General features: G+C 38.4%; 1 protein-coding gene across 1 annotated transcript in view; it reads right to left on the bottom strand.

Annotated features, from left to right (window-relative positions):
* Positions 1-1,025: 1,025 nt before the first annotated feature.
* The window catches only part of HPRT1 (hypoxanthine phosphoribosyltransferase 1), a 42,382-nt gene continuing 18,036 nt past the window's right edge, over positions 1,026-25,371 (bottom strand). Inside the window, exons 4-9 of the mRNA XM_011948725.1 lie at positions 16,439-16,504; positions 12,758-12,775; positions 8,828-8,910; positions 3,588-3,634; positions 3,340-3,416; positions 1,026-1,663 (exon numbers count right to left, since the gene is read on the bottom strand). Coding sequence (XP_011804115.1) covers positions 1,616-1,663; positions 3,340-3,416; positions 3,588-3,634; positions 8,828-8,910; positions 12,758-12,775; positions 16,439-16,504 — 339 coding nt within the window. The 3' untranslated portion in view covers positions 1,026-1,615. The remainder of the gene's footprint in view (positions 1,664-3,339; positions 3,417-3,587; positions 3,635-8,827; positions 8,911-12,757; positions 12,776-16,438; positions 16,505-25,371) is intronic.

Raw genomic sequence — 25,371 nt, 5'->3', positions numbered from 1 at the left:
GGATTCAGGAGTTCTGGATATTGCACTCACATGTGGTAACATCTACCTCAACCTTACATGGGTATGAAGATCAAATGAGATAACAGAAGTAAAAATATTTTGTAAACTAAGAAGTTCTACGACTACAGAAAATTATTTAGTATTAGTTTGAGTCTCCTACTTTGTTGCTGGGCATTACAGCAAACTTCTTTTTTGAGGCAGGGTCTCACTCTGTCGCCCAGGCTGGAGTGTAGTGGCACTGTCAAGGCTCACTGCAGCCTTCACCTCCCAAGCTCAAGCAATCCTCCCACCTCAGCCTCCCGAGTAGCTGGGACTACAGTTGTGTGCTACCATACCCAGCTTTTTTTTTTTTTGTATTGTAGAGATGGCATTTTGCCATGTTGCCCAGGCTGGTCTTGAACTCCTGAGCTCAAGTGATCCCCCACCCTGGGCTCCCAAAAGTGCTGGGACTACAGGCATGAGCCACTGTGCCCAGCCTACAGCAAACTTTTTAAGGAACACGTGTAAGCTAGATGGCTCATAAGGTTGCTAGTTCATACCTCACATGGAGCAGATATGCATTTAAGAGTTTTGGCTTAAAACTTTTCTCCTGCTCCCAGAAAACAAAAGGTGTTGTTGTCATTGTTCTTGGTCAATAAAGCACTATCTACACAAAGAAGGTGATACGACATATCTGAGAACAATCTGTTGAGACGTAGCTGAGATTACAATCTGCAAAACTGAACAGAATTCCAAAAGAAAGCTGTGTTATTTTAGCATAGTAAAATGTAATATAAAGTGTACCATGTGTCTGAAATTTAATGTCTCCAAAGTAGCTAGGAATTTTTGTAGCTCCACCAACCCATTCTACTAGATAATCATTAAGATTACAATTTAGCTACTAAAACTTAACAAACAAGGAAAATGGAACCAACAGAAAACTATACTAGGTTAATTTGTAGAGAAATGATAACTATGCATAGCTATTTTTTTAAAGAGACAGACCTTATTTTAAGGATTTTTAAATTGAAGAATCCATAAAGCGGTAAATTTTTGGGAATTTATTGATTTGCATTTAAAAGGAACTGCTGACAAAGATTCACTGGTAATAATCTGAACAAGTTGGAAAATACAGTCAACACTACTGAAACACTACTAAAATAATTCCAGGACAGAACAAAACTTCTTAGATGCTGTCTTTGATGTGAAAATTGACTGCTTCTTACTTTTCTAAACACATGGTGGTATAATTAACAATATTCAATCACTTCTGTTCTTTCCTGCATATATAAAAATTAAAATACCAATTAAAAAACTAATATATCCTCTCTTTATTTCTTACAGATACGAGTTCAATGTTTCACTCAATAGTGGTGTGGTTTAAGAGAATTTTTTCATTTACAAGTTAAACAACAATCCACCCAAAGGGAACTGATAGTCTATAGGCTCATAGTGCAAATAAACAGTTTAGGAATGCAGCAACTGACATTTCTAGAGCACAAAACAGATAAAATTCTTAGAAGATACATGCAAAAAGCTCTACTAAGCAGATGGCCACAGAACTAGAACATTGATAATTTTACTGGCGATGTCAATAGGACTCCAGATGTTTCCAAACTCAACTTGAACTCTCATCTTAGGCTTTGTATTTTGCTTTTCCAGTTTCACTAATGACACAAACATGCTATAAAAAAAATCCAGAAATTCACATTTAAAAAGTATATTCTGAAATGAAAGGCAAGAACAGCATTTTACATATAAGAACACTATTAGTTGGCAGGGTTCTTACTAAACAAACAGAGATAGTACTACTATATTTTAGACCAGTAACTTTTGGGGAGTGTATCTTTTGAAAACAAAGCAGTAATCTATCCCATTAATTTGCTTCCTGTCTTTTTTTTTTTTTTAATTTTTTGAGATGGAGTCTTGCTGTCGCCCAGACTGGAGTGCAGTGGCATGACCTCGGCTCACTGCAAGCTCTGCCTTCTGGGTTCACCCCATTCTCTTGCCTCAGCCTCCCGAGTAGCTGAGACTACAGGTGCCCGCCACCATGCCCGGGTAATTTTTTGTATTTTTTGGTAGAGACGGGGTTTCACCGTGTTAGCCAGGATGGTCTTGATCTCCTGACCTCGTGATCCGCCCGCCTCAGCCGCCCAAAGTGCTGTGATCATAGGCATGAGCCACCACGCCCAGTCTGTTTCTTAACACGTAGTTTTTCGTTTTTGTTTTTGTTTGGTTTTTTGAGACACAGTCTTGCTCTGTCACCCAGGCTGGAGTGCAGTGGGGCGATCTTCGGCTCACTGCAAGCTCTGCCTTCTGGGTTCACCCCATTCTCTTGCCTCAGCCTCCCGAGTAGCTGAGACTACAGGCACCCGCCACCATGCCCGGGTAATTTTTTGTATTTTTTGGTAGAGACGGGGTTTCACCATGTTAGCCAGGATGGTCTTGATCTCCTGACCTCGTGATCCGCCCGCCTCAGCCGCCCAAAGTGCTGGGATCATAGGCATGAGCCACCACGCCCAGTCTGTTTCTTAACACGTAGTTTTTCGTTTTTGTTTTTGTTTGGTTTTTTGAGACACAGTCTTGCTCTGTCACCCAGGCTGGAGTGCAGTGGTGTGATCTTGGCTCATTGTAGCCTCCGCCTCCCAGTTTCCAGTGATTCTCCTGCCTCAGTCTCCCAGGTAGCTGGGATTGCAGGCACGCACCACTACACCCAGCTAATTTTTATATTTTTAGTAAAGGCGGGGTTTCACCATGTTTGCCAGGGTGGCTTCAAACTCCTGACCTCAGGTGATTCGCCCGCCTTGGCCTACCAAAGTGCTAGGATTACAGGTGTGAGCCACCGCAACCAGCCTCAATATGTAGTTTTGAAAGAAAAATCAAGTAGGGAATTTTAAGCATATCGAAGTGGGAGGTCAGGGTAAGTGGCAAAAAAAGATGGAGTAAAAAATCTCCTTTAGGTAGTGTGCTGTTGCAGTCTTCCTAAATCTTCCTCAACCATGTTCATGAACACATCCATGGGACTCCTGCCTCCAGAGTAAGAGGCAGGTATCCAAAGGACAGTGAATTAAAAGACTAAACTCGATCATTTATTTCTTACTTATGACCACATTTATCATCTGAAATAATAATGCAACAGTTATTGTATATTAAAGCTGTTCAACTATTTCAGCCAACAAGAAGTGTCACCCTAGCCTGGCCAGATTCCAGTTCTAAGGACGTCGGTACTAGACTACAGCTTTATGTGACTAATGGGAACCATCAGTCTGTTATGAGGTGCTGGAAGGAGAAAACAATTCTCTTTCCTAAATTTTTATGTGGGTTTTGAAAAATGAGTGAGAAAAAGAAGCAATTACTTACATTCAAATCCCTGAAGTATTCATTATAGTCAAGGGCATATCCTACAACAAACTTGTCTGGAATTTCAAATCCAACAACTAAAAAGAAACATAATTCATCATTTAGATAAAGAAAACACCACTTTTAAATCTAATACTGGCAAATGTGCCTCTCTACAAATATTCTCTAAGCAATTATAAGCCATTTCACATAAAACTCTTTTAGGTTAAAGATGGTTAAATGATTGACAAAAAAAGTAATTCACTTACAGTCTGGCTTATATCCAACACTTCGTGGGGTCCTTTTCACCAGCAAGCTGTTAATTACAAAATGTGACATATAACATACAGAGAGACTACAGGGCATTACAAAAGACTAATGTTTCTAAACACTCATTTCATCCGTGCTGAGTGTACCATGGTCACTTTTTTTTTTTTTTTTTTTGAGACGGAGTCTCGCTCTGTCGCCCAGGCTGGAGTGCAGTGGCCGGATCTCAGCTCACTGCAAGCTCCGCCTCCCGGGTTCACGCCATTCTCCTGCCTCAGCCTCCCGTGTAGCTGGGACTACAGGCGCCCGCCACTTCGCCCGGCTAGTTTTTTGTATTTTTTAGTAGAGATGGGGTTTCACCGTGTTGGCCAGGATGGTCTCGATCTCCTGACCTCGTGATCCACCCGTCTCGGCCTCCCAAAGTGCTGGGATTACAGGCTTGAGCCACCGCGCCCGGCCACCATGGTCACTTTTAATACACCCAAGGAAAGACTATGAAATGGAGAGCTAAATTACGGGAATTACTAGGAAGGGGCAGCAATGAGTTGACACTACAGACAAGGCCCTTGGTTGATCACCTGGAACCTGAAGGACAGTTCTGAGACCTGCACCCTGACTACCCATGTGTCCACTGAAGGGGAGCTAACAAGGAGGATGAATGGGTATCGAGTGTTAAAGAGCAAAGATGAAAATATAAGGGCTCTCAGTCCAAAAACCTTGGAAATACAATCTGTAAACTGTAAAAGGGTGTGGGAGAGGTGAGCATCACCTTTTATCACAACATTTTCTTTTCTTTTCTTTTTTTCCAGACACGGAGTCTTGCTCTGTCACCCAGGCTGGAGTGCAGTGGCACAATCTCCACTCACTGCAAGCTCTGCCTCCTGGGTTCATGCCATTCTCCTGCTTCAGCCTCCCGAGTAGCTGGGACTACAGGCGGCTGCCACCATGCCCGGCTATTTTTTTTTTTGTATTTTTAGTAGAGACAGGGTTTCACTGTGTTAGCCAGGATGGTCTCCATCTCCTGACCTTGTGATCCACCCGCCTCAGCCTCCCAAAAAGCTGGGTTTACAGACGTGAGCCACTGCGCCCAGCCACAACATTCTTTTCTTTTTTGAGATGGAGTTGGCTGCAGTGCAATGGCTCGCCCAGCTCACTGCAACCTCCACCTCCCGGGTTCAAGTGATTCTCCTGCTTCAGCCTCCCGAGTAGCTGGGATTACAGGCATGCGTCACCACTAATTTTGTATTCTTTTAGTAGAGACGGGGTTTCTCCATGTTGGTCAGGCTGGTCTCGAACTCCCGACCTCAGGTGATCCGTCCACCTCAGCCTCCCAAAGTGCTGGGATTACAGGCGTGAGCCACCATGCCTGGCCTCACAACATTCTTTTTTTAAAAGAGATGAGTCTCGCTCTGTGGCCCAGGCTGCAGTGCAGTGGTATAATCACAGTTCACTGCAGCCTTCACTTCTTGGGCTCTAGCGATCCTCTCACCTCAGCCTTCTGGGTAGCTGGGACTACAGATGTGTACCACTTCACCCTGGCTGCATCACAACTTTTAATAACTGGCTTACAAAGAGGAACTTTAGGCTAAAACAACTAGTGTGCCAAGAGAATCAGTATTTATTTTTGAGAGCAAAAGCTGGAGGTGGTATAAGTCAACTCTACCAAAAGCTAATTTTATAACCCAAATGCTGCCTGATGAAAAATATTCAGCCATTAAAAAAAGCTATAGAAGCTGCTTTGAAAGCCTTTATAGATGTTGAAGGCAGTCTCAAGAAAACTTATGCTTTCCTACATATATACAAGATATATACAAGGCAGTCTCAAGAAAACTTATGCTTTCCCACATATATACAAGATATACACAAGGCAGTCTCAAGAAAACTTATACCTTTCTAGATAAATACATATGTTTAAAGAGCTGGAAAGGGCCCAAAGTGATCTCAACCTGGACTGCACATCAGAATCACCTGGCAGCTTTAAAGAACCAAAACTCAGCTACTCAGGCCACAGCCCTGACCAATTACATCAGAATTGCTGGAGGTGAGACACAGGCATAGGTTGTCCTGGGTTTTTTTTTTTTAACTCTCAGGTGATTCCAATGTGCAGCCTAAGTAGATAACCACTAACCTAAGCCGGAGACTCCAAGGGATATCATCTAATCATGCCTCTCATGACTCTTCCAATAAATGGATAGAGGAGACACTTCAATTCCATTTCCATTTAAAAAGAACCTAACAAGCCAGTCACAGCAAAAACCCTTCCCTCTACCTGAACTCAGGAATGCTCCAGAAAAGGTATCACTAAACTCAGTGCAATCTGTATTAGGAGTTCAGGAGAACTCAGCACTTCATATGCCTACAGATCTGAATGTTTAATAAAGCTCCATCTCTAAGGCATGACTAGAGTTGCATCTGAAGCATTTTCCATACTGTAAATGGGTAACCGCTCTTAAGAAGATACATGTAAATGGCCAATAAGCAGATGAAAACATGTTCAACATCATTAACATCAGAGAAACACAAATCAAAACCACAATGAGATACCACATCACAGCCACTAGGATGGCTATAATAAAAAGGACAGTAACAAGTGTTGTCAAGGATGTGGAGATATTGGAACCCTCATATGTTACTGGTGTAAAATAGTACATATACCTTGTTAAACAGTCTGGCAATTCATCAAAATGTTAAACATAGAATTACCATATGACCTAGCAATTATATACTCAAGAGACCTAAAAACAAGTATTCAAACTTGTACACAAACATTCAAATCAACATTATTCATAAAAGCGAACAGGTAGAAACCCAAATGTTCACCAACAGATGGATAAACAAAATGTGATATATATGTACAATTAAATATTATTCAGCCAAAACAAGGGATGAAGTACTGATACATGCCCCAACCTGGATGAACCTTGAAAACACTATGCTAAGTGAAAGAAGACAGGATATTGCAAGAGTCCATTTATATGGAATGTCCATAATACACAAATCTGTACAGACTTTCTGTAGAAAGTAGATTAGTAGTTACCAGGGGCTGGGAGAAGGGAGAATGACTGCTAATGGGTACAGGGTTTCTTTGGGTTCTAAAATGAAATAGGGGTAGCAGATGCATAACTCTGAATATATCAAAAACCACTGGATTGTACAACTTTAAAATAGTTAATTTTATGGCATGTGACTCAGATCTCCATAAAAAAGGAGTATGTTTACAGTTCCAGAACCAGCTACCTATATAATATGCGAAAAATCTTACTATCTTCCCTACATTCTAAAATGCAGAATTAAGCAGCTGCTCACTTCAATGAGATCAATCACATTATAACCAACAGTGAAACAGTGCTTTGCAGTTAAAAAGACTTTCAAATACATTATCTCCTTGACTCACATAGTTTCCCTGAGTAAAAGATGTTAATAATCATTCCCCTTTAAAGATGAGTAAATACATTCAGAGAGATTAAATATGGAATAGTTACTCAGATTAAGTGGTAGTGAAATGCCAGACTAAACTCCCAAGTCCATGTCTTTCTCATTTTACTGCTCTGCCTAGAACATGAAAACTGGAACTGGGTGAGAAGAACCTTAGAAGTCATCTAGGCCATGCATTCTTTTTTTTTTTTTTTTTTTTTTTTGAGATAGGGTCTCACTCTGTCACCCAGGCTGGAGTGCAGTGGTGTGATCACAGTAGGCCACTTATTCTCAACAGAGGTGATATCACCTCCAAGGAAGCCAAAACTAATTCTCAGCAGGGAGAGTGGAAATATTAGACATTACAAGATTTGTGACCCTCCAAAACAACCCTACCTGACAATCTTATTCCTTAGTGTTTAATTTCTGAGTATCATATAAGCAGCACTGACGTGGAGTTCATGGAAGATACATGAAATGTATGCAAGATCAGTGCTACAAAACTATGGTGAATAGATGACTTGGGTCAAGAAATGACCCAAGTATTCTTTGAGCGTGTCCTACTTGTGGCAACACAAAATCTCTCTCTCACGAACCAGTCTATCTCAATTCCACAGCATATACCAGGAAAGAACAACAAAAGAATACCCGGAGGATTAAAGTCTATGCCACAGTAGATTGACATTTAAAACCCTAAGGAGCATGTAGAAAAACAAGCAAGTGCACTGATTAATTTCTATTAGGTTGGTGCAAAAGTGATTGTGGTTTTTGCCATTTTATAGGATACTACTTAGTGTCCTATAACGTATCACTTATATACTCTCATAGTACCTGTCCCAAATCTATTTAAAAGAAAAACTCACTGATAAACACTTGGACTGGATATTAGAAAAGCCCATACAGTCAAACTGCTGACATATGACTCACTAGAAGGCTTACTCTGATTCAGAGATGCTCGACAGATAGTTATTTTTTAAAAGGGGTTTATAAAAACCTGTTAATCACTTAGGAAAAAAACAGAAGTTAGATCATTACCTGACCCCTACATAAAAACTGCAGATTGATCAGAGACTTAATTTTTTTTTAATGAAATTGTAAAAGGAAAAGAAAAACACATTCTTAAATGTTTGTTTGATGTCACTCTATTAAAAACTTAAGGTAGCAAAAGCATAAACTGTGAGCCAGGTTCCCTAGGTTCAAATCTCATCTCTACAGCTGACTAGCTCCGTACCTTTGGGCAATTCCCTATGCCTCAGTATCCTTATCTGAAAAGTGGGAATAACAATGCCACCCCAGAGTTGTTGAGGGATGAAACTAAAATGAGAAATAAACACAGGTAGAATTATAAAAGCAAAAGTCAAACAGTATAGGTAAGGTGAGGAGGTGAGACTGACTTAATAAAAAAGGAAGCGGGCATTATAAAATTTCACTACAGACACAAAGAAGATGCAGCATACATCACTCAATTCCAGGAGGTCCAGATCTTCAGGGCCCACCCCTTCCTATCACTTCCTCACCCTCTTTGGAATCCTTATTCTTAATTTTGTAAGGGGGCTCAAAATCCTCTGCCATGCTACTCAGGACAAACTGATATAATTAGCATGCTGAAAAACCAAATGTTAGTATTAGGCAAGGAAGTGATTGTAACTATGAGCTTTATTGACACATGACAAAATTATTTAAAAGGATTATATCTTAAGTCTTATATGAGAGTACATTACTTTTTAAAGATAAAATGACAGTTGAAAACATTTATCCTTAGAAAGAAGCAATCACTTAATCCCCCTTCAAATGAGGAAAATATTCTATGTCAAAATGTCATACATACCTTGCGACCTTGACCATCTTTGGATTATACTGCCTGACCAAGGAAAGCAAAGTCTGCATCGTTTTGCCAGTGTCAATTATATCCTTTCAAAAAAGAAGACGTTGCATAGCTTTAAATTCAGAGTCACTATATAAACACAAAGTACCAAAACCCCCATGTATAACTGCAATACTGCCATTCAGTGCAGTAATTGTCACCAAAATTCACACGGAGATATTCTGGAATCTATAAATCATCTGGCCCTCAGCAAGCAGTAAGAATGCCAGCCCCCAGGCCTGGATTTTGTAGGCTCAGGGTCAATGACAGCAAATTTAAATATATACATGCACATTTTATTAGGGAGTTATGATGTTGTCCTTCATTATAAAAAGTATTTTAGAATTTTTCCCATAAATGCAAGATAGAGACTCTCTCCTCCCAACTCTCCAATATAGGTGGCTAACAGACTACACTTTAAGAAACACTGCTTTATACCATTTTTAAAGGCACCCAAATTAATAAGGCTATAAAATGACTTTACATAAAAGTGAATCCCAGCTATTTAGTCAAAAGTAGGACTCTAAACAAACCCATCTTTGTTAGGGAAAATGTTTTTTAAACCATAACCCTAATGCTTTTCAATAAAAATACTCTTTAAAAATGGAATCAAGCAATGTAAGCCATCAGAAACACGGCTGGAGACTTGTGAAAAATGTAGATTTCTGGGCTGTGGTAGGCAGAATTCTGATGGCTCTCAAAATTCCTGCCTCCCTTAGGGATAAAAGACTTTAAGACTTTTTAAGAAAAAGAAAAAGAAAAAAAAAATCCTGCCTCTTGGTGTACACACCCGGAAGAGTTCCCTCCCGTTGAATGTGACCAGGATCTGTGAAACTAACAGGATAGCCGCTCCTGTGACTAGGTTATGTGGCAGACTAGAGCAAGATTCTCCTGCTGGTTTTGAAGAAGTCAGCTGCCATGTTGTGAGAATGTAATGGGCTAGGGCATGAGCCTTTAAATAGCTGACAGCAACCCCTGGCCAGCAGCCAGTGAGAAAATGGGCCCTCAGTCCTACGATCACAAGGAACTAAATTCTGCCAACAACCTGAAGGAACTTCGAAGAGGATTGTGAGTCCCTTGATTCAGCTTGATGAGCCCCTGAGCAGAGGATACAGTTAACTTGTACTAGGGAAGTATAAAAAGCATGCATGGGAATGATATATATCAACTTTAAGGATAATTGTCATACTTCTGGGAATGAAGGGAAAAAATGGGGCTTTAGTTGTATTATGACCTTTAATTTCTTTAAAAAAATAAGATCAGAAGCAAATATGGCAAAATGTTAATACTCTGTGGTGGGTACGTAGGTATTGAGCATACCCCCTTTTCTGAGTTCAAAATATTTTATAATTAAAATTAAATGCAGGCCAGGTGCAGTGGCTCATGTCTATAATTATTCCGAGCACTTTGGGAGGTCGAGGTGGGAGGATGGCTTGAGGCTAGACCAGCCTGGCCAATATGGCAAAACCCCATCTCTACTAACAACAACAACAAAATATATATCTATATATATATAGACACACACACACACACACTTAGCCAGGCATGGCAGCGTGCACCTGTAGTCCCAGCTACTTGGGAGGCTAAGGCATGAGAATTGCTTGAACTTGGGAGGCAGAGGTTACAGTGAGCTGAGATCATACCACTGCACTCCAGCCTGGTAACAGAGTGAGACTCTGTCTTAAAAAAAAAAAAAAAAAATTAAATGCAAAAGGTCCAAGTGAATTGAGGAGGAAAGAGGTATCAAGGAAGGTTTTGTGGAGGTGACGTTTGAGCTGGGTCTTAAATGACTAAAACATGGGATAAGAAGAGAGGGAATAAGGACATTTCAGGTACAAGAAATAAGGAGCAAACAGTGGAAACAACCTAACGTCTGTCAACCAATTAATGGATAACAAAAATGTAATTCAGATGGCATCCAACTTATGATGGTTCGACATGAGATTTTTTTGACTTTAGGATAGATTTATCAAGGTAGTAAATCCATTTTCAACTTATGATATTTTCAACTTCAGATGGGTTTATCAGGACACAGTTGAGGAACACCTGTCTATCCATAAAATTTGTCAGTAAAAAGGAATGAGTGCAGATATACTCCACAACGTGAATGAACCTTGAAAACATTAAGCTAAGTGAGAGAAGCCAGATACAACAGGCCACATATCGTATGATTCTATTTATACAAAATGTCCAGAATAGGCAAATCTTATAGATAGCAAGTAGGTAGATGATCAGTTTGCTACGTGCTGGGGGAAGGGAAAATGGGGAGTGATGGCTAAGGGGATTGGGTTTCTTTGTGGGGCAATGAAAATGTTTTAAAATTGAATGTGATAATGATTGCACAATGCTGAGAATTTAATAAAAAATTTTGAATTGGCCGGGCGTGGTGACTCATGCCTGCAATCCCAGCACTTTGGGAGGCTGAGGCGGGCGGACCACAAGGTCAGGAAATCAAGACCATCCTGGTAAATAGTGAAATCCCGTCTCTACTAAAAATACAAAGAATTAGCCGGGCATGGTGGCAGGCACCTGTAGTTCCAGCTACTCAGGAGGCTGAGGCAGGAGAATGGCGTGAACCCAGGAGGCGGAGCTTGCAGTGAGCTGAGATCATGCCACTGCACTCCAGCCTGGGCAACAGAGCGAGACTCCGTTTTAACAACAACAAAAAATTGAATTGTATACTTTAAATGGGTGAATGGTATGATATGTGAGTTATATCTCAATAAAGCTATTATTTTAAGAAAAGAAATAAGGAGCAAACAACAGGGGCAGAAAAGTAAAGGTACAAGCTCTGGGAAACAGTAAAAAGTATAGAGAAAATGAAAGGAAGCTGGAAAATAAGGTTGGTAATGTATATTGGGGTCACACTGAAAAACTCTAAAGAATGTAGCCTAAAGACTAAAGAATGGGAGAATGGGGTCTGAGTAGGAGACAGGATCACAAGCTGTGCTTTAGATGTTTGTAGGATTCAGTAAGATAGAAAGGTTTCAATAGATGACCACAGACAAAGATATAGATATATTTATATCTACATAGATGTATATATTGATATATTTATATCTATCTATCTATCTATCTATCTATCTATCTATCTATCTATCTATCTATCTATAGAGAGAAAGAGGCTGTTAGACAGTGATAAGTGATCAGGAAAATAAAAGTACTGAGGAGAAATAGGAAGTTGACAGCATGAAAAAGTGAGATTTCAGATAGGATGGCCAGAGAAGGCCTAAATGAGAAAATGACTTATGAGTAAAAACAAGGGCCCCTAAACCTTAGCATGCATCAGAATCACTCAGAGACTTGTTAAAGCATAACTTGCTTGGCCTCATCACAGATATTTTGATTAGGTAGGTTCTTGTCTGATATTAATACTTTTGGTCTAGGGAACTACATTTTGAGAACCACTGAGCTAAAGGAAGTCAAGGTTTCCCTTAGCTTACTAGCGGGTAACCCTAGGAAACTGCTTATCCTCTCCGTGCTAAGATACAAAATGCTTTAGGACATAATGACAAATGGAAAATAGTCTATAAATTATAAATATTACTTATTATGTACCAAATATTACATAAGACAAAATCTAAGCAAGATATATATATACATAAAATATAAGATATATATGTATATATTATATATAGATAAATAGAGAGAGAGTTATGTTTTGAAAGAAAACATTTCAAACTAAAAAAAGAGAGGTAGGAAGTATACCATTCCATTACTGGTAAAAACAAATTACTAAGTAGTCTTTACAGAAAACCAGTCTCACTCCTTTAGAACACAAGCCCACCATTAAAACTGATGCAGAGGAATTTCTTTCCCTGGCTTACCTTTAGGATGGTGTATACTAAATTAGAAAAATCATAAATGTTATATTAAAAGTAAATGTGAACTTACTTCCACAATCAAGACATTCTAGAAGAAAAAGAAATGAAAATCAGTACAATGAATAAGACGGTATTTCCAATTATAAGTCAAATCACATCATAACAACCTTAAGGAGTTATTCACACTCTTGTTTTTAGATACTTTATTACATCAAACTCTCCTTTAAACAAATGGGCCATCTGCTGGGATTTGGAAGCCTGTAATACTGAAATTTTCATCGTAATGGAAATTTTAAAAACAGAATTTGACCCATTTGTTTTTAAAATACTTTCATTACTTAACAAGAGGTCTAATCTTGGGCAAGTCTTGAAATTTCTCTGGCCTCAGTTTCCCATGTGTTAAATGAGAAACTTGAACTAGTTGGTTTCTTATAGTTTCCTGACTCTAACATTCTAAGAATTATATTTGTACAATAACTCAAAAACCATACGGACTCCAATTCAAAATATATTTTCTCATTAGGCTAAAATTGATCTGCATTTTCTGGATGTGTCCATATTCTTGGACTACACTAAAAAATGATACCAATGCTTCCTCTCACCATAAACCCTCACTTCGCTTTCTACATTTAAGAATTTTATAGCTGGAAGAGTCCTTAAGAGAAAATACCATCTAATAATTACCCCTCAAAATCAAGAAAGTCCTATCTGTTCTTATGCCAGTTATAAGAATGAGGCAGCATTTTGGTTATAAACATTGCCACAAGAAGATTCATGATGTATTGCTTATCTGTAGCTCTCATCATACTCTGTCATATAACTACAGCATAAAGATTTTAATATTCTGTATATTCTTCTAAGATAGTGTTTACCAGAGTAGGGCACAAAAGAGTCACTGGTTTGCAAGAAAGATTAGAACTTTTTAATTTTTTACCTCACCTTGTTTAATCTATGTTTTTGTATGTATTTTGTAACATATATAATATTATTACCATAAATCATATATAATTTAAAATGCATATATTAGGGGTAAATGCTCAGAAAACTTTTTATAAATTGGGCATGCAAATACAAGTTTGAAGACTCACTGTTCTAGGTATTAAAAGTAAAGTTATAACCAAGTAAAGCTTCTACCTTTTCCTGTCTCAAAGCAGTTTATTGTTGGAGGTAAGATCTCTAAGAAGCCTAAACAGGTCCAAGTACAGAATGAAGTAAGGCTAGCCCATAATTTGTGGCAAGCAATTCATACTACTTCTCTCATGCTGAGCTATCCTCAGTGAAGCAGCTACTATAGACAACTGCAGCCCATTGGTAGCCTATTTTACAGGCAGGAAAAAATTACTTTTTATTCAAAGTGGAACTCAGGATATGGTGAGAAAATGAATACAAAAAATGGGGTCAATCCAAAGGCACACAGCAAATGAGTAACACAATTATGTTTTCTTCCCATTTGTACGAGATCACAGTAAATTCTAAGTAAATTGCAAATTTAATAATACACTAAAAAAAGCCATGTAATTGTTCAAATGAATCCCAGCATGGTACAAGGAGTACAGACACTAGAGTCTAAAAAATAAAAGAATGCCATTATTGAGAGTTTTTGAATTACATCAAGTAGTTACATCTCTACTTAATAAATGAGAAAAATGAGGAAAGAGGCCATTTGATAAAATGAAAATAGCCAAGAAGTGGTATTAGAGACTTGAATACAGGTATTCAGGGTCCAAAGTTCATCTGCTCAAGTACTAACTGGGGAAAAAAAGGAAAAATATTTATATACATATATATCTGTGCACAAAAATGCCCCCAAAAGACAAAATGAGGCCAGGCACGGTGTTTCACTCCTGTAATCACAGTACTTTGGGAGGCTGAGGCAGGCGGATACCTGAGATTAGCAGCTGGAGACCAGCCTGGTCAACATGGTGAAAACCTGTCTCTACTAAAGATACAAAAATTAGCCACACATGGTGGTGCGTGCCTGTAATCCCAGCTACTTGGGAGTCTGAGGCAGGAGAATCACTTGAACTGGGAAGGGGAGGTTGCAGTGAGCCAATCAATATTGTACCACTGCACTCCAGCCTGGGCAGCAGAGCGAGACTCCATCACAAAAATGAATGAATGAATGAATGAATAAATAAATAAAATAAAATGAAACAGAAAGTTCAAATAATCCCATAATCTTACCACCAAGAAATAACTTTCACTCAATTTATACTTACTGATTTTTCCATAATAAATGTACTTTACTGTGACTATCATGAAAATAAAGTTATTTTAGAAACAGAGAACTGTTTCAGATCAGATCTATGTAGCAGAACAGAGCCATTAGGTGGGAAAGATGAGATCAAGCTAAATCACAGAAGGCCTAAAAGGCTAGGTCTATTCCAGCACTAAAAACTGATTAGACGAGTAATGGCTTCAACAGCTTCTAAATATGGACAAAGCATGCTGAAAGGGAAGGACAGGTCTAGCAGTGGTATATGAAATGAACAGGAGGGGCAAAGCTAATTTCTCCTCTGAAGTTTTCCATATACGCTGAGGAGGACATTAGTTTGACATGACCCTGATACGGGACAAGAGAATTTCACACAAGTTTTACATGTTAAAGTTTTCTTATAGATACTCATTCACGTAAGCAATGAACACTAAAATCTAAAGAAAAAAAAGAGTTTTAGAGTCAGGTCTGCATTCAAATTCAAGCTCTACCACTTACTGGTTCTGTGACTTTGGGCATGTCTTTTAACCTTACTGAGCCTTAATTTCCTGATCTGTAAAATGGGGATATTGTCTCCCTCACAGGATTGTTGTGAAACTTCTATGAGATTAATGCCTTTATATTTGGCACAGTGTAAGTAAACAATAACTTGCAGCTTCAAAAAAAAAGCAGTAGCATTCCATCATTATTGGTTACTCTCAAAAAGTTTTTCCATGTACTAGAAGATAAATATTCAAATATCTTAATATCTCCATTATTTTCAGGTAAACAGCATGCTCCTGAACAACCAATGGGTCATCGAAGAATTCAAAAGGGAAATCTAAAAACATCTTGAGATAAACTACATGGAAGCACAATATACCAAAACCAATGGTCCACACCAGGAGGATTTTAATGTACTAAGGTAACTCTTTGAGATTTCTTAAAATAATAGTATGTCTGAATTTATTGAGTGCATTTATTTACCAGAAACTGTTGTAAGAGCTCTACTTGCATTATAGCACTTAATCCTCTTAACTCTATGGCTGCCATTATCAACCTCACCCTAATCACATATGGGACAAAAAGAGGTTAAGTAACTTCCCCAAGGTCACAGTTAGGAAGTACTAAGCCAGGCTTTCAATCAGTTGTCAGGCTCCGGAACTCACACTTTCAGCCACTACATGATACTGCTTTGCTATCTTTTAGGAAACTATGTTAGTCTATCTCAGGAAGACTCACATAGTTTTCTTTCTTTCTTTCTTTTTAAAAAAGGCTATCTTTTCCTCCATCAATGTTTTTTAAAGGATCCCAAATTAGAGTCCCACAGAGGCAGACAGCAGTACTTCACAACAGGGACGTTTAAGGTTAATGTTGGATTCTACTGTCTTTTTGCTACATGACCTAGGGAAAGATAATTAACCAAGATTGCTTCCAAGGGTTAAATAACCCATTTAGTTATACTATGTAAACTATATCTTAGTGACTGAAAGCACACTGTTACTAACTGACTCTTGATATGAAGTGCTTTTCTTTCTTCCCCTTCAAGATACATACCTTTCCAGTTAAAGTTGAGAGATCATCTCCTCCGATTACTTTTATGTCTCCTGTTGACTGGTCATTCTAGAAAAAAATAAAAATTAAAAATTAAAAAAAAAACAACTATATATATGCACACACACACAGACACACGTATATGTATACCCTTATGTACACACACAAACTTCAAATTAAATGAGAACTAGAAGATCTGAGAAGTTAGCTATCTAATGTTCATAGCATTATGATATTCTAAATGACATGAATTATAAGAATTAGGTTTCCTGAAATGAATGACTAGAAAACTTTCAAGTAGAGATTAGTAAAAATTAAAAAGTCCTAATTGGCCATTACTGATTTGATGTTTTTAAGAGTCCTAAAATATAGGTTACATTCATTTTTAAGTGGGCAGTATTATAACAGCCACCCATCTTCAATCACAGTGATTTCTGAATTGTGAGGGAAGTTATTAGCATGACAGGTGTCTGGTTCTGGCCCTGTACGATTCCCATGAGTCAAGCAAATTGTAAGGGTTGGTCTATATCACACCCAACCCCAAGGATATGTCCCTCAAAAGTCTAGCCCAGGCCTAGTCATTTTCAGCATTGTCTGGGAAACCAGGTCTGATTAGTAGTCCTTTAAGGAATACCTTAGGCTCCCATTTTCCTGCTACCACAGAATCCAATAAAACCCTTACAGGAGATTCAATGGGAAATGCTCAACACCCACTGCAGTTGGTGGTGACAATGACCATAATTTGGCTGTGCTGGATTCAGGACAGAAAATTTGGGTGAAAGAGCAGGTGAACAAAAGAGCTTCGACTTGCCCTTGCAGAGAGAGCAAGCCATACCATACCATAAAGCCACAGCAATTACAACGGTGCAGTACCAGCACAGTAAATGAACAAAGTAGAGCCCAGAAACAGACCCAGAAATATATGAGGATTTAGTATACAATAAAGATGGTATTTCGAGTCAGTAGGGAAAAGATGAATTATTCAATAAATGATGTTTGGTCAACTAGTTACCCATTTGGGAAAAAATAAAAGTATGGTCCCTACCTCACAGCATACACAAAAATAAATTCCAGATGGATTAAAATCTAAATGTAAAAAATAAAGCCATAAGTGGACTGGAAGAAAATGTAGAAGAATTTTTTTTAACATCCATAGAAAGGGTAAAAACCCAGGCATGACATGAATCAAAACTGAAAAAGTTCTGTAACGAATACCCCCTTTTATATATTGGGCTCCAACAATAAGAACCCATAGGAAAATGGAGAATGAACACAAACAGACAATTTATAGAAGAGAAGGCCGTAAGGTGTAAAATTATATCTATCTGAGAAACAAACACTAAAACAATGAGATTCTACTGTTCACCCACCCATACTGGCAAAACTTAAGCCTGATAATATGCTGAGGGGAAATAAGCACTCTTGTTGGTGAGAGTATTAATTGGCACAGCCTCTTTTGTTAAAATTTCAATACACATGTCACTTAACCCAGTAATCCCACTTCTGGAAATCAATGCTACAAAAACACTGACAAGTATACAAAGATACATTAAAGAGTGTTCACTGGGCCAGGTGCGGTGGCTTCACGCCTGTAATCCCAGCACTTGGGGAGGTGGAGGCGAGAGGATCGCTTGACCCCAGGAATTCAAGGCCAGCCTGATAAATACAGCAAGATTCTGTCTCTCTTTTTATTATTATTAAAAAAAAAAAATGTTCACTGTACCAGTTGTTCACAAAAACGAACTAACATGTCCATTAACAGGGAACCATTTAAATTAATCAAGTTCATCTACACAACGTAATACCACGCAACTATTAAAAAGCACATGGTAATCCAATGCACACTGAGACAGAATAATGCTATTAAAAACACCAAGGAGTGGAACACTGTGTTGCCTATGACACCATTTTTATTCAACATTTAAACAAATTTGTAACAGCAATTGCATGAGTAGTGAGAATGGGGTTTATGAGACTTTTCACTTCTATGTGCTTCTATTTTTGTTATGCTTCTATATATACATCCATTTATTATGGAGTATTACGTTCGAAAAACACAAATGGGCCAGTATTGTTTGGTGTTGCAAAGTGAGCATATGACTTCTGATATCAACCTTTGCATATTACTTCTCATTTTAGGGAAATTACAGACATCCCTTATTCCAACTAACTTAAAACGCAGCATTTCAAACATACAGAGTTGATGGAAAAAAAAAGAAAAAGAAATAAAAAAGAAAGAAAAGACAACAAGCTTCAGATGACAGTGACTCACACCAAATTATTTACACTGTAAAGCCTGTTAAATAGTGACATCTTCTGGAGATACTTGGTATTACAGTCTGACTCCAGTTGATCTCTTTTTACAGAGACAAGAGGAATAAAGGAAAAAATACTCAAGAACTGAAAAGTATGGAGTTACGGAAAAATTGCTGTGATCCAAAGGCTATGGTGATAGGACAAGAAACAAGAGAACTCCAAGCAGTAAGACACTGCTGTTCTATTAGCATCCAAACCTTCATATTCCTGTTTGCCCCAAGGCTTTTTTAAAAAATAGAGACAGGATCTCACTATTTTGCCCAGGCTGGTCTCAAACTCCTGGACTCAAGCGATCCTCCTGCCTCAGCCTCCTAAAACGCTGAGATTACAGGCTTGAGTCATCATACCTAGCTATTTATTTTTTCTTAACTCTCTCGCCTGGCCTATAGCCACCATGGAAGCTAATAAAGAATATTAATTTAAGAGTAATGGTATAGTTCACTACATTGGAATACAGGTATAAGTGCCTACATTGTATATGGATGGCATACATGGATCAATTACACCACCTGGGTGGCCAAAGGAACTGCGCGAACCTTCCTCCTTGGTTGTCTGGAACAAGCTTCCCACTAGATCCCTTTACTAAGTGCCTCCCTCATCTTTAATTATGGTTAAGTCTAGGATAACAGGATTGGCAAAGGTGAGGGGAAAGCTTCCTCCAGAGTTGCTCTACCCTCTCCTCTACCATCCTATCTCCTCACTCCTCTCAGCCAAGGAGTCCAATCTGTCCTGAACTCAAGAGTGTCACTGTCAACTACATAAAATTGCCAGAGAAGCTCTTTGGGACTGCAAACACATACCCTTAATGTCTTTATTTCTATTTTGTCTACCTCTTCAGTCTAGGTGAAAAAATAAGGATAATAGGGAAGAACTTTGTTTATGCCTACTTGTCCGCCCCTAGGAATTTTGAAAACCTCTAGGTAGCAATAAGAACTGCAGCATGGTATAGGAAAAGCTGTATAGAAGTGCATAATAAATGGGCTGGAAAAGAACTGCTTGGAACAAACAGGGAGGTTGAACTATAAGGAGAGAAAGCAGAGAGGCTAATCAACAAGGCTGGGTTCCCAAGAGGGCATGATGAGAATATTACTAAGGTAGGAAGTCCTGGCTCCACGTCCCCTTAGTGGCTTAGTACTATGCAGCTTGCTTTCTGCAGTGAACTTCAGACCTTTCTTTTAGGATCCTAGAATGGATTTTTTTTATTGGAAAACAGTCATCCTCTCAACATTCAGGCAGGCCCCAAGTCTACCACACTCAATCACATTTTCTCTTCATATCGTAATCTCTCAACCATCCTCTGTCCTTTAACTGTTTTCTATACCCTGATCAAATGCCAACAAAAGTGAGAATGTTAGAATCATATATTTTTAGAGGTAGACTGTATCTCAAGATAAAAAAAAATGGCAGATATTCCATTTTCCAAAATATGTATGCAGAAAAAGTAAGTATGTAAGGATACATGCTCAGGTAATAAGTTTATTTACTTGTATTTTATGAATTCTTTTAAATAAACACATTACTTAAAAAAAAAAAACTAAAGGTCTCTGTCAGTTAAAAAATGACATTGATGAAGCAGGGCCCTTACAGATCATCTAGTCCTACGCTATCCCATACGGTAGCCACATGTGGCAATATAAATTACTTAAAAATTCAGTTCCTGTGTTGCACAAGATGTGTCAAGTGCTCAAAAGCCACATGTCACTAGTGGCTCTGTACCATACAGCAGAAGCATAAAAGATTTCCACCCTCAAAAGAAGTTCTATTGAACAGCATTGCTCTAATTAAATAAAAAATACCATTTAGCACAACACAGTAATAGAAAAGATTGAAGAGGTAGTGCTGATACTTAAAAACCTAGTATTTTCAGCCACGCATGGTGGCTCCTGCCTGTAATCCTAGCACTTTGGGAGGCTGAGGTGGGAGGATCACTTAAGCCCAGGAGTTCTAGACCAGCCTGGGCAACAGGGTGAAACCCTGTCTCTACAAAAAATACAAAAAATTAGCTGGGTGTGGTGGCATGCGCCTGTAGTCCCAGCTACTTGGGAGGCTGAGGTGGGAGATCACCTGGGAGGTCAAGACTGCAATGAGGTGAGATTGCACCACTACACTCCAGCCTGGGTGACAGAGTGAGACCCTGTCTCAAAAACAAACAAACAAACAAAAAACAAACAAACAAAAATCACCTGGTATTTTTAAATACACTATTTTCAAACATTCAGAAGTTATTTCATCCTATCTTCATGGTTTCCATTCTATGCCTGGGTTGGGATTAGGATCTGATAAAATAAACGTGTGCAACAGAACCACTTCTCGTGGCTGTATAACAGATAATCAATATGTATCTGCTGAATAAATTATTCAATTTTCTTAATTTTTTTTCACAAAATTGTGGTTTCAAGGGAACAGACTTGACTACTACACCTTCATGTTCTAAGAATCAGGGGACTTATATAAAACCTCAGTTGCCTGATAAGGACTATATCAAAGTGAAAAGCCATGGGAAAGAACTAGAAAGTACACTTTTGAACCTAGTTCTGTAGTTTCCTTATGCCACAGATAATACACATTCCCATTCCCGCCAAATTTTTTCTCTCACCCCTGTCTATGGTCTCAATTCAATAAATAGGAGAAGGACATGAATTTGCTTTGGTTGGTAGGTAGGTTGGTAGGCAGGCAGATAGATAGATAGATAGATAGATAGATAGATAGATAGATAGATAGATAGATAGATAGATAGATAGATACAGAGACACAGATGGAGACAGAGATGGAAACAGAGACAGATTTGCAGAAGATAAGTTCTAGGTAAATTAGTGTCAACATCAAAGTGGTATACCTACATCTAACTATTCTGGAGAGAAAAGTGTATCTCAAAGAAACTGACTAAACACATACACAGAAAAAGTTTAAGCTGAAAGCTACTGCCCTCTTATATGAGACACTTTAAGAAACTACTTGGGGGGCAAGTGAGAAAATGGGGAGATGCAGCTCAGAGGATACAAAGTAGCAGATATGTAGGACGAATAAGTCTAGAAATATAATGCACAACATGAAGCATATAGGTAATAAAATTGTGCTGTATTTGGGATTCACACTAAATGAGATTTTAAGCTCCTCTTGCCACCAAAAAAAAAAAGGGTAACTATGTGAATTGAGGGATATGTTAATTTGCTTCACTGCAGTAATCTTTTAACCATCTGTATGTATCCCATAACATCATGTTGTATACGTTAAATATACAGACTACAATTTAAAATAAAAAACTACTCCAAAATTTTCTGCATTTTTAATATGCTCACTCAAAGACAGTATTAATTTGCATCTTTGATGTTAAACAGATAGCCTAATCAAGTCACTATCAAGATCAAGACTAAAGCTACAGCTTTTCTCTTTTGATGCTTTTGAGATACACGTGTGTGTGTGTGTGTGTGTGTGTGTGTGTGTGTGTGTGTATTTTAAGTTATCGTTTTAGCCAGGTGCAACGGCTGACATCTGTAATCTCAGCACTTTGGGAGACCAAGGCAGAAGGATTGCTTGAGACCAGGAATTTGAGACCAGCATAGCAAGACCCTATCTCTACAAATTAAAAAAAAAAAATTAGTCAGGGGTAATGGCATGTGCTTGTAGTCCCAAATACTTGGGAGGCTGAGGCAGAGGATCCCTTGAGCCCAGGAGTTCAAAGCTGCAACGAGCTATGACTGTGCCACTGCATTCCAGTCTGGGCAACAGAGCAAGACCTTGTCTCAAAAAAAAATTTCTAATTAAAGATAAAGAGTTATAGTTTTATGAACCTTGACTGCAACTCAGGGAAAAAAATCCCATAATTGGCAAAATGAATTGTCTGCTTACAAAACTTCTGACTAATAGAGAATGAATAATAGGAAGCCCACATTAGAGGATCCACATCAGTTAAAAAGTTTTTCCAGATAAGAGTGACTCTGAGTTCTACAGAGTTAAAAGATTGGGTTCAAATCAAAGACTTGTAAGATCTTGAGTAAGTTACTTAATTCCTCTGTGACTCACTCTTCTCAAATGTAAATGGAGATAATTTGCAACTCAAAAAAAATAAAAATGAAAAAGTTTTCTCTAAGATTGCAAATTCTAAGGATAATTTCATTTTAATATCAGTCATTTAGTCTGAATACGCCATAATGCAGACTAATTTTCCCTCTGCTTAAGGTTGACACAAAAACATTTCCAATAAAATTTACTTGTGTATCAAGTTTTCCTCCTGAGGCTTCATTGTTTCTTTGGTAAAATAAATAAATAAATAAAAATTTAAAAACCACTAGATTGGGTACAGTGGCCCATGCCTGTAATCTCACTTAGGGAAGCCAAGGCAGTTGGATTGTTTGAGCCCAGGAGTTTGAGATCAACCTGGGCAACATGGCAAAACCCTGTTTCTACAAAAAAATACAAAAATTAGTCAGGTGTGGTGGCACACACCTGTGGTCCCCACTACTTGAGAGTGAGGTGGGAAGATTGCTTGAGCCCAAGCAGAGGTTGCAGTGAACCAAGATGGCACCACTGCACTCCAGCCTGGGTGACAGAGCAAGATCCTGTCTCAAAAAAAAAAAAAAAAAAAAAAATCACTATAAAATTGAAATAAATTCACAACAAAGGAAATACATTTGCATACTTAACCTTCTTTTTATTTATTTACTTATTTTTAATATTTTGAGATAGCATCTCGCTACGTTGCCTAGGCTGGTCTTGAACTCCTGGGTTCAAGCCATCCTCCCATCTTGACTTCCCAAAGTACTGGGATTACAGGTGTGAGCCACCATGCCCAGCCCATATTTAACTTTCACTTTCTGAATATCACAGGACAGAAAAAGTCATCAAATATATAGTACTATATTTCATTGCTCTAAGATGCACACTCACACTTTATTAATAATAGCTCTAACTTGATGTATTACAATTGATGACAATTTACAATTATAACTGGTAGTGTTTCTTTCTTGGCAGTATGAAAAATAGTGTTAAGTCTTAAAATCAGCGGCATCTTTAATTTAATGAAATTGGTATTTGGAATCCCCAGGCAATTTCCCATCTAGGCACTAGGTAAATAAAATCCTACCTAGCTACTTGGATTAAGAGTACGCATGTGTGTGTGTACACAGAGAATTCTTAAATAAAAAGTGGCAGTGATATTTGGAATGACTGAAATCCTTTATAATTTTCTGCAGTTGTATTTTCTTTCTTATTTTTTTAAGACAGGGTCTCCCTCTGTCTCAAACTCCTGCAGTCTCAAACTCCTGGGCTCAAGGGATGCTCCTGCCTCTACCTTCCAAGTAGCTGGGGCTACAGGTACACGCCACCATGCGCAACTAATTCTTTTTGTGTAGAGATGAGGTCTCATTATGTTGCCTAGGCTGGTCTCAAACTCCTGGCCTCGAGTGACGCTCCCACCTCGATCTCCCAAAGCACTGGAATTACGTGTGCCACTGTACCCAGCCGTATGTTTTCTAATAAGCATGTTTTCTTTAATAAGAAAAATGGAGTTTTTATTTCAAAAAAAAAAATAGATGGGTGTGTTTATATCATAATGCTTCTTTATATAGTCTGGAAACATTTAACAGTTCATAGAATATTTCTTTAGGATTTAGTATGGGTCAGCAGATTTTAACTCACTGTTTCAAATTGGTCAAGATCAGCATGTAAAAATCATACTAACATCAATGTTATTGATGCTGCAAACAATTTAAAATTTCCATTTTACAGTTTTACCAAATTAAGCTGCCTAATGTTTTATATGCATATATGAATATCTTACATGACAAACTGCTGAATTATTAAACAGGGTAGAAATGTTACTTCAAGCTGGGCATGGTGACTCAAGCCTGTAATCCCAGCACTTTTAGAGGCTGAGGTGGGAAGACTGCTTAAGCCCAGGAGTTTGGGATCAGTCTGGGCAACATAGTAAGACCCAATCTCTACAAACATAAAAAAAATTAGCCAGTCATGGTGGTGCACACCTGTAGTCCCAGCTACTCGGGAGGCTAAGGTGGGAAAATCACTTGAGTCCAGAAGGTCAAAGCCACAGTGAGCTGTGATCTTGCTACTGCAATCCAGCCTGGGTGACAGAATGAGATCTTGTCTTTTTTTTTTTTTTTTTTTAAAAAAAAGCTACTTCAAACCAACAGATATTTTTATTTTTATTATTTGTAGGGATAGTGTATCACCGTGTTGCCCAGGCTGGTCTCAAACCCCTGGCCTCCTGTAATTCTGCTGTCTTGGCCTTCCAAAGCACTGAGATTACAGGCATGAGCCATCACCAAATCAAGAGATATTATTAGAAGAGTTTTCTCAATTTCTACTGTTTAATAGTATATCTTCCTTGCATAGCCTTATAAATATACTAAAAAGCTTGGAATTGTACAGTTAAAACATGTGATTATTGTATTATATAAAATATACCCCAATAAAGCCTTTTTAAAAAAAGTAACATGTCGGCCGGGCTCGGTGGCTCACCCCTATAATCCCAGCACTTTGGGAGGCCGAGGTGGGTGGATCACCTGAGGTCAGGGGTTCGAGACCAGCCTGACCAACAAGGTAAAACTCCGTCTCTACTAAAAATACAAAAATTAGCCAGGCATGGTGGCAGGCACCTGTAG

This window comes from Colobus angolensis, unplaced genomic scaffold (genome assembly GCF_000951035.1).
Source record: "Colobus angolensis palliatus isolate OR3802 unplaced genomic scaffold, Cang.pa_1.0 Scaffold283, whole genome shotgun sequence".
NCBI classification, from domain to species: domain Eukaryota; kingdom Metazoa; phylum Chordata; class Mammalia; order Primates; family Cercopithecidae; genus Colobus; species Colobus angolensis.
The sequence above is the reverse complement of the archived record's forward strand: the minus strand, read 5'-3'. Positions and strand labels throughout refer to the sequence as shown.